Raw genomic sequence first — 18,062 nt, forward strand, 5'->3', positions numbered from 1 at the left:
GTTGCCCACCGGGAAGTTAGCAGAGAGTTTCTTTTACCTACCATCAACCTAGTGAGGCTCAAACCCATGTTTGTCGGATGTTGAACCACCAACTAGTGACTATCCACTTCAGGAGGGAGGTAAACAGGGTCTCCTTGGAGCTGAACTGGCTCTAAGGTGACATGCCTGGCAATAGAATGTCGGAATCGAGCCAGGCCTCTGTGGTGGTCTTGGTAGTCCAGTTCCTGAGCCAGGCGGGTCCACAGTATTCCAGGGAATTGCTGCCTGCCAGCCTGGCTCATCGGCAGAACCTGGAAGGACAGACCAGTCACTGGGGGCAGAGAATCATCCCACTCAGCTCCTATTAACCCTGCCAAAGCCCTAATGGGTAGGGTGGACCTAGCTGGACAAGCAACAGGAAAGCTTGCCAGACAGCAGTATGAATGACAAGCTATGAGAATTTAGCTGGTTAGACTCCCAGCAGTACCTCAACACACAGTCTGGGGTCCCCAAGTCTTGGCTCTTGCCATCCTGTGCTTAATACCTTCCGGAATTAGGTAACCAGGATGTGTCCCTCCAGGGAGAGAGAGCGCATTCCATTCCAACAATCTATCTCTGTGATTTCCTTGTGTCGATGGGATGCATGGAAATCTCATCTTGGTTTGGATACTCTTAAGCACGGTGATGGATTTCCCTGTGTGTCAAGCCACTGGCTGAACAAAAAAAAAAATTGTTCAAAAGCCACCTACGACCTGGCTTCACCCTACTTCTGTAAGTTCTTGTGAACCTACTGCACTCCTTCCTTCCATAATTCTCCATCCCACCATCAGTGGGCGAACCTTCAGTCACACTGCCCCACTCTGGAGCTCCATCCTTGAGTCCCTCCAATTTAATAATAACAATAATCCTTGCATTTGATATAGTGCTTTATCATGTCATTGAGATGTCTCAAAGTGCTTCACAGGATATACTGTAAAGTGGAATGACTGTATTTTGTGAGCGAAATGCGGCAGACAATTGCGCACAGCAATGTCCCACAAACAGCATGGAGTGAGTGACCAATATTATTTGGGGGATTGTTGGCTAGACCACTGAGAGAAAAACTCCCTTCTGGTTTCGAATAGTGCTTAAAGACTATTGGTTTAACGTAGAATCCAAAGGATGGCACCTCCAACAATGCAACTTCCCCCCCGCCCCCCACTCCCAACAGCCCCAGCACTGCATGGGAGTGTCAACTTAGACTATGTGATTCCGAGTCCCGATGTGGGGCTTGAACCCACAACTTCTGACTCAGAGTGCTTCCACTGAGCCAGGCTGAGAATTTGCCTTCAAATCCCACTTTAAAGATCTATCTCTTCGACCATATCTTTATCCACCTTTCCCCTCTCCTCCCTGGTTCCCAGTCAATTATGTGAATTTGACTTCCTGACAATGCGAGGCACTATAACAAAGTATCGCTATTAAACTAGGACACAACAGATTTCTTTCATATTAAAAAAAATCACAAAAACAAAATAAATACTTCATCAAAACGGGGTCAGACTGTAATGAGAATCCAATCCGGAAACAATTTTTTCCCCCATGCTACATTCTTTTTTAAGGAAAAATGAGCAACCTCCTGAAGTGTCCTCTGGCTATTCAGTGTTACCTCATATGTCTGTGTAAAATAATCACATGTGCGATGTACGAAGCCTCAGCATCTCTAGAGGCCTTCCCTGTTGTTTTCTCAGCACAAAAGTACACACTTGTGCAATTTTTAAAATATCTCCAATTATATGCAACTGGGACAACAAGTTGCCTCTTGGCTCATTTTAGATCACGTTGACATGGCAATGTCATTGCGCTGAAGCAGAGGCTATAGTAGAACTCACTGCTTGCTTCCCCAAAAGTCCTCTGTGTAAAAGCATCCTCCCAGGATTTAGCACCAAGTCATCCAGACTAGGTTTGAATGCCAGTCTGTGCTGACTTAGCTGATCTCAGTCATGGCAGCAGTTTGGTGCACTGATATTGGTGTCCCTATGCCAAGGGTTCACTGCTCCTGATTGCTGTCCAGGGATCAGTGCTGGAAGTGCAAACATTTGGAGGCTCAGCAGAGGCAAGGCACCTTTGCAATACAACAACAACTTGCACTTATATCACGTCCTCCACGCAGGCAGGGTAGCATCTCAGAGCATTTAACAGTGGTGGAGCCTGACTCCGAGCCAAGGGAAGAGGGTGGTGGCCGTAAGCACGGTCGAAGAGGAGAGTTTTCAGGCAGGACTTGAAAGAGGGGAAAGCAGGGGCAAGGCGGAGAGATTGAGGGAGAGTGTTCCAGAATTTTGGGGCGTAGTGGCTGAAAACACGACCTTTGATGGTGGGGGGAGGGTGCGAGGAATGAGCAGGAGGCCGGTGCCAGTCGAGCGGAGGCACCAGGTGGTGGATTGGGGAGTGAGGAGGTTGGAGAGGTAGGGAGGTGCCAGTGTGTGAATGTATTTGAACATGAGTGTGAGGATCTTGAAGTTGATCCATTCTGTGATGGGGAGCCAGTGAGCCTGGCCAGAACTGGTGAGATGTGGTACAGAGTTTGTTTCAGGTCAGTATGCGGGCGGCAGAATTTTGAATGAGCTGGATCTTGTGAATGGTAGAGCTGTGGAGACCGGTGAGATGTGCGTTGGAGTAATCCAAGCGGGAGGTGACAAACGCATGCACAAAGGTTTTGGCTGCATTTGGGAATACACTGATAAGTAAAGCAGCAGTGGTAGACTCCCTGGGTTGTCTCAAGACCTTCCTCTTTGACCGTGCCTTTGGCCTCCAGCTTTTCCCTTGTCCCCTCCGCTCCACCATCGGTGACTGCGCTTTCAGACACCACGCCCTGAAGCTTTGGAACTCTCTCCCTCAATCCTTCCGCCTTGCTCCCTCCTTCCCCTTTTTTTAGATCATGACTGAAGACCTTCCTCTTCGACCGTGCTTATGGTCACCTCCTCCCTCAGCCCGGCTCGGTGTCAGGCTCCAAGACACTACCCCGCGTGACGGGCACTATATAAATGCAAGCTATTAGTGCCTTGGGACATCCTCCTGACATGAAAGATGCTATTTAAATGTAAACATGTTATTATTGTCATCCCTCTCATGTACTTTATCTACATTATTGTTCAGGAACGGCATAAGAATTAAAAGCCTATTCTCTCTCTCTTACGCTCTCAACCTAGGAATGATCCATAATATTCATGGGAATCAAAGAGAGGGAGAGAGAATTATAAAGGGTAAAAGTTTAAAAAAAAAGCTCAGTATATTAAGGAGGTATCTGTGATGTACAGAAGTTAGCAAGTGCATTAAAATTTTGAGTAGGAAAACCAGTGAAGGAAGTAAGGCCCATAGTGTATTGGTTTGAGCACTCACTGTTTGAACAGTGCCACCTCCATAACATGACTCGGCTCCGCCACTGCCTCACCCCTCAGGCCACCAAAACCCTCATCCATGCATTCATCACATCTAGGCTAGACTACGCCAACTCCCTGCTTGTCGGCCTTCCCAACTCTTCCCTCCATAAGCTGCAGATCATCCAGAACTCTGCAGCTCATGTCCTCTCCCGCACCAGGCTCCATGACCCCATCACCCCCAGCCTTGCCTGGCTCCACTGGCTTCCCATCCCCCAGCGGATCAAGTTCAAATCCTTGACCTCACCTTCGAGGCCCTCCATGGCCTTGCCTCTTCCTACCTCTCTGACCTGCCAGCTCACCCAATATCTGCTTGTCCACTCCCTCCACTCAGCAGGCCTGTTCCACATCAGCCTGCTCAGCCTGCTTCACACTCCCTGCCTGACCCGCCCCACCATCGGCAGTCAAGCCTTCACCCCCTCTGCCCCCACCCTTTGGAACTCCATCTCACATTCCCTTTGCCTCGCCCCCTCCCTTGCCTCCTTCAAGGCACATCTCAAGAGCTTCCTTTTCAACCGTACCTTCGGCCACCCTCCTACCCTCCCTGGCCTCCATCCTCACTGATCCCAAACCCCCTGCTCAGGTCCAAATCCCTGGCTGTCCAGTGCCTTGGGACGTACTCCCGACATGAAAGGCGCTATACAAATGTAATTTTGTATTGTGTAGTATTGTATATTTTGTGGGCGAAACATGGCAGCCAGTTGCACACAGCAGTTGTCCCACAAACAGTCATTGATTGAATAACCAAATTATTATTATTTTATTTTATTGGGATACGAAGGACACCACAAGGCACACTCTTTGTGTGCAGTCAATAACTTGTACCTGAGCTGTTTTATATAAAAAAAATTGATTTGACCTCCAGACAAAATTTTAATTGCTCTGCTTGGAGGTTAAGTAGCATCTTTGACATGGATCCAATGCAGCTCTGACCGTCTCTCCCAGCCTTCTGGCAACATCTTTCTTTTGATCAGCCGGTGTCTGACACGCATGGAAACCCATTAGCGTGTCTAAGAGTATCCAAACCAGAATGAGAATTCCATATATGTGTGCAGAGTCCTGTAGCTCAGTGGTTAGAGCGCTCGGCTCGCAAGTGAGAGGCCTGGGTTCAAATCCCTGTCTGCCTGAGAGGTGCTATATGTTGTTGTTGTTGGTTTTTCCAATTCGCTGCCATTTCCCCACACCCTTTTGATATTCTTCTTCAAATTCTAACTGTATGGCCGAGAAAAATGTAGCAAAGGGAGACGAAGGAGAACAAGCAAAACTTTTAATCTATTCCAAATTAACCTTGTACCAGATCAGATTTACTGGCAAATGCTAAATATTGTCAACTTAAATGAGTGGTGTAGGATGAGGCAAGGAATGTCAGGCCGATTTCTGAAGATTTACATGATTTTATGGCACAACAAGAAATCTGGTGTGTGTACAAATGCCGTAACAAATTCTTTACTGACCTATCCCATTTGGAAATATAATGCTCTCCAGGGAGTGTCTTTGCTGCAAAGTCACAAGGGTAGAAGTCATGGAAAAGACAGCACAGAAAGTGGCTATTCAGCCCATCAAGTACCAGCACTCCCCACTGCAACTAATAACTCAAATCCTAATTCCCTGCTCCTTCCCCATGCCATACCCATTATATGGTTCCTTTTAAGATGTCTATCCAGTTTAAATACATGATCCTGAATTTGTACCCCCCTTGTTACTAATTCAACAACCAATGGAAATAATCTTTCACTATTTATCTGGCCAAAACCTTTCAGAATTTGGAAGACTTCTCTCAGATACGCTCTTATTCTACTCCATTATGGTGACAACAAACCCAATTTTTTTTAAGAGCCTTTCATCTTATTTATAACCTGTCATCCCTGCTGACATCCTCGTGAACCTATGCTGGAACCAATCCATGTCTCTGAGCCTGTGAAGGAGACAAGTATAAATAACCCAGTCTGTGTTGGATTACAGACTGTATGGGGCAGTCAATTCCAGATATTGTTTTAATGTGTTTTAAATATCAACATTTGCACTGTTCACATTTTACCACAGCGAAGTTGCTCGTCTGAAATACTGGAAGTAATTTCAGGTGAAACTATGGGGTTTCACAATAATAACAACAATCCTTGCATTTGAGATAACGCCTCATCACATCCTTGAGATGTCTCAAAGCGCTTCACAGAATATATTGTGAAGTGGACTGACTCTGTATTTTGTGGACGTACCAATGCCTTGATGTTATTCCAGGCAGTAAAACTACAAGATCCATAGTAGATAGGGATTTAGTTTGTCTCTCTTTTTGTGGCAAACCAAGGTTACATCTTCATTGATGTGTATATTTATTTGTAAATATATATTATACTCAATTTGCAAAAGGGAATCTTATTTCCAGTACTTTTAATTAAGAAATCAAATGAACCTCGTGGCACCGAATTGAACCTTATAATGAACTGCAATTAGATTGTTTGAATGCAAATAGATTAGACTAGGTTGTGTATGTAAACAGATAAAATAATAATCTTTGCATTTGATATAATAATTCTTACATTTGAAATAGCACCTAATTACTCATTGAGACATCTCAAAGCACTTCACAATATTTTAAGGTAAAATATATTGTGTATTTGTAGGCAAACACAGCAACCAATTTGAACACAGTAACATCCAACAAACAGCCATGAAGTGAATGTATTGTTGGCCCGGACACCAGGAGAAACTCCTTTCTCTTTTCAAGTAGTGTCATGGGATCCTTAACGTCTACTTTGAGGCATCGCAATAACGTCACTAAGGCAATATATCAAATGCAAGTATTATTATTATGAACTGAACAAGCAAACGGGACCTTGGTTCAACAACCCATCTGAAGGAACGTGCCTATGACAAATGCAGCTTTTCCCCAACACTACATTGGAATGTCAGCCTAGACTGTAAATTCAAAATCCCGATTTGTGGGACATTGCTGCAGAGAGCAAATTGACTGATGTGTGTCTACAAATACAGTCCATGTGCATGGCAGTAAATCAAGTGAAGCGCTTTGCGATGTTTCTACAATATCATATACCAAATGTAAGGATTATTATTACAAAGTTAGATGTATGCTAATTAGACTGTGTTTTTATATGCCTATTATATTTTGCATGTATTTATTATAATTAATTATTATACATTAGATTGTAATCAGATTGCAATAATAATAATCCTTGCATTCGATATAGCGCCTTATCATGTCTTCGAGATGTCTCAAAGAGCGTTGCATGATATACTGTAAAGTGAAATGACTTTTTTTGTATGTATGTGTCTATGATATAAGTTGGGATATCTATAAGGATTACAAAAACTGGTGAATCATAATAGGACTATGATTTATGGATCATGCTAATTTAGTGTAGATTATAGATGAATAAACCCTCATGTGGAGCGCTGAGGGCGATGCCACCAGCAGGAGTCACGACCTTGAGGAGAAATGTCTGCAAAGCAGTGGCCACATAGATTCCCAGAGAGAATGTGCCACTGTTCATTATTAACAAGAATCTCAATAGCCAATTTGTTTTCTTCTCAAAGGACAGTGTGCGTCTTTTCAATTTTAGAATTGTGTTCCCCTTTCTCCTGTCAATCACTCCCCTCCCATTTGCATTTGGTACTGAATAATTCTCTGTGGAGCTAATATCAGTTCTACACTATTCAATCCACGGCTGTTTGTGGGACACTGCTGTATGCAATTGGCTGCGGCATTTCGCCCACAAAATAGTCAATTCACTTTAGAGTATATTATGGGAAGTGCTTTGAGATGTCTCAACGATGTAATAAGGCACTATATCAAATACAAGGCATATTAGTAGTATTTATTATATCAAACTGCAACTCCTGGCGAGTGCGCCATCCGATAAAAGCATAAGCGCAAATCTGCCTCATAATTCTTATGGTTTTGATAAGTGTCTGCTGCTGTCAGGGAGGGCTGCTAGCACTGTGTACAGATCCTCTTTAATGGGCTGCTTCACTTTAAACATTCGACACTGAGGAAGCCGCAGTGGCACAAGGACTGACAGGCCTCGCAATGTCGCTTCCCAGCTTTGCTCTTTCCTCTCCCAGCATTCCCTTCATGACCACCTACAATCTGGGTTTTGTGCTGCTCAAAGTGACAAATGATATTCTGCTTGTCCAGCTACTTTGAGATGATCTACAGAACAGCAGGATGCAGTATCGGTAATATTATTCCCAAGTCCTGTATCGTAGTGGTTAGCGCACTCGCCTCACAAGCGAGAGGAGCCAGGTTTGATTCCCAGGCTGGGCAAAACCTTAGGCAAGTTTCCTTACTCCACATGCCTCCAGAACCCGGTTATTAGTTAATTGACGGATTGCATTTCCAGGGGTTTTCCAGACAATTAGTCAGGACATCGATGGTCTTGGGAGTCGAGAATGAAATCAGAGAGATAGAGTTGGGAGTCATCCGAATATATGTGGATATTGCCCCCATGCCTGTGGATGACAAGGCCTAGCGGGAGCATATATAGATTGAAGAGGAGGGGACCAAGGACAGAGCCCTGAGGGACGCCACATGTGACAGTGCGGGGACTAGAGGAAAAGCTGTTGTTGGCCACAAAATGCAGACGGTGAGAAAGATAGGATTATAACCAGGCCAGAACAGAACCATTGAGGTGGAGGTGAGAGAAGAGGTGGTGGAGAAGAGTGGTCAACAGTATCGAAAGAGGCCGAGGGGTCGAGAAGACAGAGTAGCTGGACAAGCAGAATATCATTTGTCACTTTAACCAGGGCTGTCTCTGTGCTGCGAGCAGCACAAAACCCAGACTGGAGGTGGCCATGAAGGGAATGCTGGGAGAGGAAAGAGCAAAGCTGGGAAGCGATAACTCATTCCATGACCTCTGACAGAAAAGGAAGGTTTGAAATGGGGGGTGGGGGTAGTTGAAGAGCAAAGATGGGTCAAGAGAAGGTAGGGATGATGACAGCTGTCTTTAGGGATATCGCTGCGATGCCAGTGGATGATTATAACTTCTAAGATCCTCTTCTCTTCTGGACTTCTCCCAATAAACATGGGATTATATAGGACTACAAAAGACCACTTCAGTTCATCCAGCTGGTAACCATCACCCACCCCCCCCATCCCCCCGCCCCCACACATACAAAATCAGTATCCGCTACCACAGATACTCTATGTAGTTCATTTCATATATTCACCACGCTCTGTCTAAAGTATCTAAATCTGAACCCTCCAGTCACCTTCCTTCTTCTACCAATATAATTCTACTCACAAGATCAAAAGAGAGATTAAAAGTTATTTGGCCCATTTTACTGAATCTCTCCACCACGCCTTCACATCACCCTGTCAAGGGAGTCCTGTAGCTCAGTGGTTAAAGCACTCGCTTTGCAAGCGAGAGACCTGAGTTCAATTCCAGGCAGGGCGAAACCTTGGGCAAGTTTCCTTACTCCACACGCCTAATAATAATCCCTCCAAAAACCCAAAACAATAATAAATTGGTCATTTTCAATCTACGACTGTTTGTGGGACATTGCTGTGCGCAATTGGCTGCCGCGTTTGCCCACAAATATACAGTCAATTCACTTTACAGTGTGTTCTGTGAAGCGCTTTGGGACGTCCTCCCGACGTGAAAAGTGCTATATCAAATGCAAGGATTATTATTATTATAAGGTGTTTCTTAAATAGTTCCAGCCTCAATTACGTCTTCCTAAAAATTCATTCTGATTTAAGACTAAATCTAAGAATTAAAATTCTGCATGGCCTTAAAATATAAATTGGATTATTGTAGCTGGACAAGCAGTGGGAAGCTAGCCAGACAGCGCTCATAATAGCAAGCTCTGCGGTTTTAGCTGGTTAAGACTCCATTAGTACACTACATTCTACGGTCACCAAACCATGGGTCTTGCCAACCAGCACCTAATACTGGCTGGAATTAAATAAGCAGGGTGTGTCCCTATGGGGAGAGAATACACATTCCAATCCAGAAGGCTAAATCCTTTCCTTCTTTGTTTTTAACATGCATTTGTAAAATAGAAATGTTTTTTTAGAAGGTGTTTTACATGAAATTATATGACATTGAGGATGATAATTTCATGTAATTGGAAAATGTGAACTCAGAGAAATCTAAAAGCGCTCTGGGACCCTACCCTGTGGGAAGGGTGCTTTATAAATGCAAGTTATTGTCGTCGTTGTATCACCAGTCAAGAGCTGCAGATTCAATGTTAATGGTCAAAATCTTTTCTGAATATAAGAAGTTAAAAAGCATAGCATCTGTAAGCAGCCTGAGATGGAGCAACGTCATCCTCATGCAACATGAAAATATGTTACGCAGACATCAGCTGTTGTAGACACCATCATCAGCTACAATATCAACCGTGAACAACACGGCTGCTAAATCTGGAGAAGCAACAGAGGAAACAGGAGGAGGCCATTCAGCCCATCGAGCCTGTTCCACCAGTTTATTAGATTTTCTCACTTTTTAATCCTATTGCTATCTTTCACTATCTCCCTTAGTACGTCTACCACCCAAGTATCTGTGTATATGTCTTTTAATCAACAGGCATGTTTTTTTTTGGTCAGCTATGTGTCTGACACACGCGGAAACCCATCACCATGCTTAAGAGTATGCAAACCAAACTGAGAATTCCATGAATTTCATGTGTAGGTTGGAGGCATGGAAATCTCAGCTTGGTTTGGATACTCTTAAGCATGGTCATTGGTTTCCGCATGTGTCAGACACACAGCTGATCAAAAAAAACATCCCCGTTGATGCCGCCTCTACAGCTTTCTGAGGCAGAACATTCCACCTCTTCACAATCTCCTGTCGGAATGCCTCCGACCTGAGCTCTCTAACTGTCCTGAGCTGCTCACTAACAAACTAGCTTCTTCTCCAACCATGTTCACTCCATGAGCAAGACGGTGAACAAACGACAACTGTCACCTTACTGTAGCTGCTGAGAACGTTTATAGGCACTCTGGAACACTCGCCCCAATTCCTATGCCTTGCCCCTCCTTCCCCATCTTCAGGTCACACCTGAAAACCCTCCTCCTCAACTCTGCTTACAGTCACCTCCCCCTGTTTCGGCATCATGCTCCCCACTGTGAAACGCTCTGGGATGCTACCCTGCGTGTGCTATATAAATGTAAGTTGTTGTTATTGAGCAGCAACTACTGCTTCTAATGCATTAGTACCATTATAGTCAGTGTCAAAGTGAGACATTCTGCAATATGAACCTTGATATCAGTAGTCTGCGCTCCGAGACTCTATCACTACATAAATACAAGTTGTTGACGTCTGAGCTGTGAATGCAACCTTTCATTTGGCATCGAAAGCACACTGTACAATATTTGCCGTGTTGTTAGTGCGCAGACCAAGACAGCTAGAACTGAGATCAGGAAGCATTCCTTCACACAGAGTATTGTGAAGGTGTGGAATGCTCTCCCCCACAAAACTGTAGAGGTGGAATCAATGGCCGGTACGGATCAGGAATTTTGCAGCTATTCACAATTTTGAGCATTGCAACAAACATTATGTGCTTTTGCAGTAAAATCATTTTGTTGAATGGATCTTTAATTTTGTACTATTGCACTATTGGCATTATTTGAAAAGAGAAGGGACTTTTTCCCCAGTGTCCTGGCCAACAATCCCCCAAATAAAATTGATCACTCACTTCTTGGTTGCTTGTGGGAAATTGCTGTGCGCAACTAGCTGCCGCATATTGTCGACAAAACACAGTCACTACACTTTAAGTATATCCTGTGAAGTGCTTTGAGATGTCTCAACAACATGATAAAGAGCTATATCAAATGCAAGGATTATTATTATTGTAATCTAGGCTGACACTCCAGTGCAATATTGGGAGAATGCTGTATCACTGGGACATTAAACCACGTTCCATGACACAGCCTGTTCAGTTGGGGTTAAAGATTCAAAAAAAGAAGGGATTTCTCCTGGTGTCCTGGCCAGCAATCCTCCAGATAACATGCTCATTCATCCCATGGCTGTGTGTGGAAAATAGCTGATGCAAATGGCTGCCGTGTTTGCCTACCAAATTACCAAAATAGTCATTATATTTGACAGTAATTAACTGTAAAACGCTTTGACATGTTTCAATGTGAGAAGGTGCTATAAAAATTGTGAGTTCTTTCTTTCTTAATACAATCCAATTAAAGAGTGCACATTTCTGGAATTGGAAAACACTGCAAAAGAAATTATTAAAGCGACAAAATTGATTTGGCTAAATATAAAGAATACAGTATTTCTTTCCAATGTAAAGCTTAGTGATTTTCTGTTAACAATCTTGAACCACCAAAATCAAGAAGACCTTAACAGGCAGCATTACCCGACATGTTACACATCTGCACTAGTAGAATTACAAGTGGAGAAGAGCAGGAATAAACCTTGCTCTGCTAAACTGGTCAGTGCTACTGTTTCTAACTATGCTTAACTATGCCTTTCAATGTGACTGCGATGTCAAAAGATGTTGCCCTTATCCCATTCATTTTCCTCCTTTGCATTATTCACCATTAACCGATTGTGACTATGTGGCTCCTATCCCATAGATGCTATACTGTATAAATGTACAAATTTGTATTTTAAGTTAAGAATATAAGAATTTGCTCGATGAAAGAAGACCAAGGTCCATCCAATCTATATAATTGTATCCTGAGATATTATATCCTAACAGAAATCTATGTAATTTGTTGGTCCATTTTCTTCCCTGCCCATTATCTCTCCTTGTTTAACAAGCACCTCACCTCTGCCTACTCTTCATAGTGTGCTCTAAAGATGAGACCTCATTGTAAGAGGTATCATGGACATAAAACACAGATCCCACTACCAGACCTAGATTTGGAACTCATACTTTTTTTAATGTAGGTTTTGTTTGAACTATAGCCTGTGTTAGCATCTGATAGATATGTTCGGTGGATTTACTTTCCTGGCAGCCATGATATCTAGACCCTGGTTCTGACATTCAAGTGGTTCCATGCCATTGCCTGACCCTATTTCTGCAGTCTCGCCCAAGCCATAATATATATATATATAATACATAAATATATAATATATATGTTTATGATGCATTTAAAATTCTTCCCCACCAGTTTCTTTCCTCCTCCTCTAAAGGGACTGCCATAATGGGGATATGATGCCAGTCACCCTCCAGTATCTTAGCCACTCTCCCTTCACTCCACAAACTCAGGCTTGCTGCACATCCCTCACACTGTTGGCTTGTCATTGGCGGATCTCAGCTTCTAAGCCCTCTGTTTTCTGGAACTCCCTCCTCAAATCATCAGCCTCACACCCTCCCACTTCTTGAAAAACTATCCTTAATACCTTATCAGCAACCATGCCTTCCTTCTTAACTCCCCTCCCACCCTTCATCATTTTGCCCATGTATTTATTTTCATCTCCGTCTGGAAAGTGCTTTGAGACGTTAACCCCATAACATAAGGCGTCATAAAAGTGCAAGGTGCCAGGGCTATTCTTTTTTTAAACTGCGTGACTCTAACCATGCAATAACATGAAAGGGAAGCAAACGAGATTAATTCAGAGATTATAGTACACTGAATATGCCTTTCCCTTAGTTGTCTGAAAACTGCGAACTTACCTGTGGGTTTCATGTAATATTGCTCTATATCTGACATGTCGGTTTGTAGTGCACACTCAAGATAGCTGAGGATAACTTTCCTACTGTAGTAGTATCTTGTGCCCAAAAGTAAGATGGGCACACAGCAGGTCAGCAGGAGGGAGTTCGTCAGATAAAAGCAAATTACTATGGAGATAAGGGAGAGAAATAAACGATACCTGTCAGAAAAGAGAATGAAGTGTTTATTTCAGACCACCCCAGAGGAGAGAGATTTAATAAAAATATATGTACATTCATTATACATTATTTAAAAAAAATTTAAAAAATCAAAGAAAAATTATTTCTGCCTATATTATATATATAATATATACTTACATAGCTTGTCTCAATTGGAGTCGAGTGTTCACAAGCGTCAATTCCCCCATATACAGTAAGTGCTGTGTTTACATGTGTATAGGTGTCACTGACAAAACTGACCACACAATATAATCAAGTCAATCACCCGAAACAGGTTCTCCTCTGAAGCGCAAGGGCTATGGCAACGATAGGTGTGTACTTCCTGGCTCCCTGGTCACATAGTGCCTTTTACTGCCATTGGCCAAGAATGCGCTCTCCGCATGCTAAAACAACCATCACAAAAGTTCCACATTCAGAGCCCCTCAAAGCAACCTACACATCGAATTTCTCCCGAGTTAAAACATTTTTTTTGAAACCTTTGAAAACAATTCACAAATTGCCGTTTGAAACCACCCCTCCCCCACACCCCGCCCTACCTCTTTTTTAGGATTTTAAATGAAAAATTGTAAATGCGTAGTTTGTTCACCTCAGGCTTCAGAACGAGAGGGATTATCCCATCCAGAGACGTGCGGTCAGTCAATCCTTCTTTCTCCCACCTGCGCTTCTCCAAAACACTTGCAAAGAGGATTGTATCCCGAACGGAAGCCCGCGGCGCATGTCCTACACACATGTGCTGGCAATTACCAGGAAAGCACACAATGCATTCCCCTACACATGTGTGCTGGCAGTCACTAGGAGTGCATACAGCGCTTTCCCCTACATGTGTGCGCTAGCAATCACTAGGAATGCATACAGCACATTTCCCTACGCCAAGTGTTGGCAAATATTAGGAGTGCACACAGCATATCCCTTAGACACACATGTGGAAATCACTTGGAGTGCATATAGTACATCCCCTGCCAATCAGTGGGTGTGTACACAGCACATTCCCTACACATGTATGTGGCAATAACTGGGAGTGCACACAGCACATCCCCCTACATGCATGTGTGGAAATTATATGCAGACCCTACAGGCAAGTACTGGTACTCACTGTTAGGGCGCAGCACATACCAAACACATGTGTGTTGCTGATGTTTAGAAGAGCTCCGCTCATCCCCTACAGACATGTGTACTGGCAATGAAGAGGAGCTCATCTAAATACACCCACCCACCCACACACACGCACACACACCTGTGCTGGTAATGAACAGGAGAGACCACCAGGTATCCCCTTTTCACCATGTGTGTGCGGGATGCGGAAAGTTCTTTAAAAAAAGGGCAGTGAACACCTTATCAAACCTGGGCATTGAGCGTCTGCACAAGAACATGCTGTAACTTTCACACGCCCGCAAAGTGCAGAGATGCATGTGTGTGTACACGTGGACACATTCTAATAGCATGCGTCAGTTCCGACTTCTAACTAGAGCGAGTGGCACATGCATGTTCACCCAATGCACAGGATGCAACGTGTTCCCATGCGGTGGTGCAGAGAAGCGGGGGGGGGGGGTGGGGGGAAAATATATTCTTCACATCTCTCTCAACAGATACTGTAGCTGTTCTCAATTGATAAACAGGAGTGGTGAACGCATGTTAGCGCTGAGCGCACGTGTGTGTTACCGCGGCTGGTGTCCTTATCTCAGTGCATGTCCCATGTTCATCCAGTATGCGGGGTGCATGTTCCCAGAGCTTGGGGTGCTGCGTTGCGGCTCTGTCACAGGGGAGCCAGGTGTATACTCATGTATGCACACAGTGGATGCATGCTTTCCCCCAGCAGAAGTCCTGATGCTCACTGTCACATGGTGAATGAGTGCATGTTACAGCAGGTGTGTGCTGGTGTGTGTGTGCGTGCTGGTGTGTGTGTGTGCGTGCTGGTGCATGTGTACTGGTGTATGTGTGCTGGTGTGTGTGTGTGTTTGCATGAGATAGCAATCAGAGGGGTCCAATCTTTTAGCTGTTGAGGGCCGGATGCCCTATTTGAAAAATGTTGCGGGCCCCATAAGCAATATTTCTGTGCTTCCCTTCCAGAAGCATAACAAGATTTGCGGGTTATGGAAGGAGCGGGTGGACCAGAGGAAATGGAAGGAGAAGGGGGAAGGGGTGGGGGGGGGGGGATGAAATCGGCCCGCGGGCCGCCAGTTGGGACTACCCTGACTGGTTAAAACGCTCGAGGCTCACAGCTCCCCCACAGCACAGCATTGAGTCAGTGAGTGGGTGTCGAGTGCAGAAATGCAAGGGATTTGGAAAGACCCTGGTGGTGGTGTGGTGGTGGGGGGGGGGGGGTGTGGGGTGTGGTGTGGTGGTGGGGTGGGGGGGGGGGGTGTGGTGGTGGGGTGGGGGGGGGGGCACATCGCTGCAAGGTGGCGCTGAGCCGCTGGTGGGTTGAGGACGGTCGAGTTTTTTTTTCCCTTCCAACGAGGGGACCACAACTTAACCCCAACCCTCCACTAGAGAGCGTCGCCCTCCCCATCCACAGAGCAGCACCATCTCTCCTCATCCCGCTCTCCCAGCGACGGCTGCAGCTCACACTGCATCTCTAGGGTATGGCTGCGGGTCCTGTTCTTCCCTCCCCCCATCCCTCTCCCCCTCCCTCTCTCCCTCACCCCCTCCCTCCCTCCCTCTCCCCCCCATCCCTCTCTCCCTCCTCTCTCCCTCACCCCTCCCTCCTCACCCCTCCTCTCCCCCTCCCTCTCTCCCTCCCTCTCTCCCTCACCCCCTCCCTCCCTCCCTCCCTCTCTCCCTCACCCTAACCCTCTCCCTCCCTCTCTCCCTCACCCCTCCCTCCCTCCTCTCTCCCCCCATCCTCTCTCCCTCCCTCTCTCCCTCTCTCCCTCCCTCTCTCCCTCCCTCTCTCCCTCTCTCCCCATCCCTCCTCCCCCTCCCTCACCCCCTCCCCCTCCCCCCATCCCTCTCTCCCCCTCCTTCCCTCCCTCACCCCCTCTCTCCTTCACCCCCTCTCTCCCTCACCCCCTCCTCCCTCCCTCCCTCCCTCTCTCACCCCCTCCCTCTCTCCACACACCCACACAACACTCACTCACACTATGTCCAAACGAGTGAAAAACCCTTCAAATATTAAATCCACCGTTACATCAGTGCCTATATTTTTTTGGGGAGGGGAGGGAGGGAGGGAGGGGGGGAGGGGGGAGGGGGAGGGTTTCTCGAAACAAAAACATTTTTTTTCCTCTTAAAAAAATAAATACATATATCCAAAGAAATCGTACATTTTTCGATGGATCGGAATTATTGGTGTCATCATAACAATGAGATCAGAGATCGCGTTGGAGGTTTTTTTTTACAGATATCAATGATATATATATAAACACATTTGAATAATAATAATATGAATAATAATAACGCGATTAAAACGGGCATAAATCGGGACAGCGTTCGATGTGCAAATAATAATCATTATTTGTGTGTGTGTGTGTGGGGGGGGGGGGGAGAAAGGGAATAAATAGAGTCGAGAGGAGCGACGACGACGATAACAACAACAACAACCACCGAAATAAAGAGAGAGAGAGAGAGAGAGAGCGGACGGGGGAGAGGGGGTGTGTGTGGGGGGAGAGGGGGGTGTGGGGGTGTGTGTGGGGGCAGAGGGGGGGGTGGTGGGGGAGAGGGGGTGTGTGGGGGAGGGGGGTGTGTGTGGGGGAGAGGGGTGTGTGGGGGTTGTGTGTGGGGGAGAGGGGGGGTGTGGGGGGTGTGTGTGGGGGAGAGGGGGGGGGGGGTGGTGGGGGGAGAGGGGGGTGTGGGGGGGGGGTGTGTGTGGGGGAGAGGGGGGGTGTGGGGGAGAGGGGGGGGGTGGTGGGGGGAGAGGGGGGGGTGGTGGGGGAGAGGGGGTGTGTGTGGGGGAGAGAGGGGGGGGGGTGTGGGGGGAGAGGGGGGGTGTGAGGGGGGAGAGGGTGTGTGTGGGGAGAGAGGAGGGGAAGAGAGGGGGGGGGAAGGACCGTCGCGAAAAAATTCGCTTTTACCTGTGAGGAACGCGTAAAAGAGCAGTATGTTGGGATGTTGCTTCAGGCCCCTGAAGGCGGTGTTGGGGATGCGCTCCATGATGCCCTGGTAGAAGATGCGGCACACGCTCTCCTGTTCGCTCCTCTCAAACTCGCGGATACAGAAGCAGTCCTTCTTGCCGGACTCCGGGCCGGGGGGGGGAGGGGGAGGGGGAGGGGAGGGGGTCGCGGGGTGGTGGGGGTGTTGGTGCTGGTGGGGGGTGGTCCCGGCCCCCGGAGGCCACAGCTGGCTGGACGACACGATGGGATCAGCCTTGGACCCCGGCATCTCGTCGTCCGCTACGATCTTGGTCTCGCAAACCATTTTTGGAGGCAGAAAATGCATAAAACTGGGGGTGGGGGCGCGTCGGCAAAAAAAAAAAACCCAAACCCAACTTTTTTTAAAAAAATATCCCCCCCCCCCCCCTCCCCCCTCACCCCTCACCCCCTCACCGAATTATATTGGGAGAAAAACACACACCCGTACGGCGCACAGACACGAACCCCCTCTCTCTCTCTCTCTGCCCCTGAAGACAAAAAAATTGGAGGGTCAAACCTCTTCCTTGTGTTGGTGTTGGTGAAGGTACAAACTCTCCCTCTCTCTCTCACTCCCTCTCTCTCCTCCACTCTCCCTCCTCTCTCTTCTCCCCTCTTTCATCTCCTCTCCCTCTCTCTCCCTCTCCCTCTCTCTCTCTCTCTCACACAGTGACTGAGCCCCGGAGTCGCGGCTGTTTATAACGCGAGTCAGTCCCAGCGCTATAAGTGATTCAGGTTGCGGGGCCGCTGTGGGCGGGGGGGGTGGGGGGGGGCCGGGCCCGGGCCCGGGTCCGCC

General features: G+C 46.5%; 1 protein-coding gene across 1 annotated transcript in view; it reads right to left on the bottom strand.

Moving 5' to 3' along the window:
* The window catches only part of nat8l (N-acetyltransferase 8-like), a 28,374-nt gene extending 10,798 nt beyond the window's left edge, over window positions 1-17,576 (bottom strand). Inside the window, exons 1-2 of the mRNA XM_042343129.1 lie at window positions 17,213-17,576; window positions 12,990-13,154 (exon numbers count right to left, since the gene is read on the bottom strand). Coding sequence (XP_042199063.1) covers window positions 12,990-13,154; window positions 17,213-17,576 — 529 coding nt within the window. The remainder of the gene's footprint in view (window positions 1-12,989; window positions 13,155-17,212) is intronic.
* Between the last annotated feature and the right edge of the window lie 486 nt (window positions 17,577-18,062).

This window comes from Callorhinchus milii, unplaced genomic scaffold (genome assembly GCF_018977255.1).
Source record: "Callorhinchus milii isolate IMCB2004 unplaced genomic scaffold, IMCB_Cmil_1.0 Scaffold1, whole genome shotgun sequence".
NCBI lineage: Eukaryota > Metazoa > Chordata > Chondrichthyes > Chimaeriformes > Callorhinchidae > Callorhinchus > Callorhinchus milii.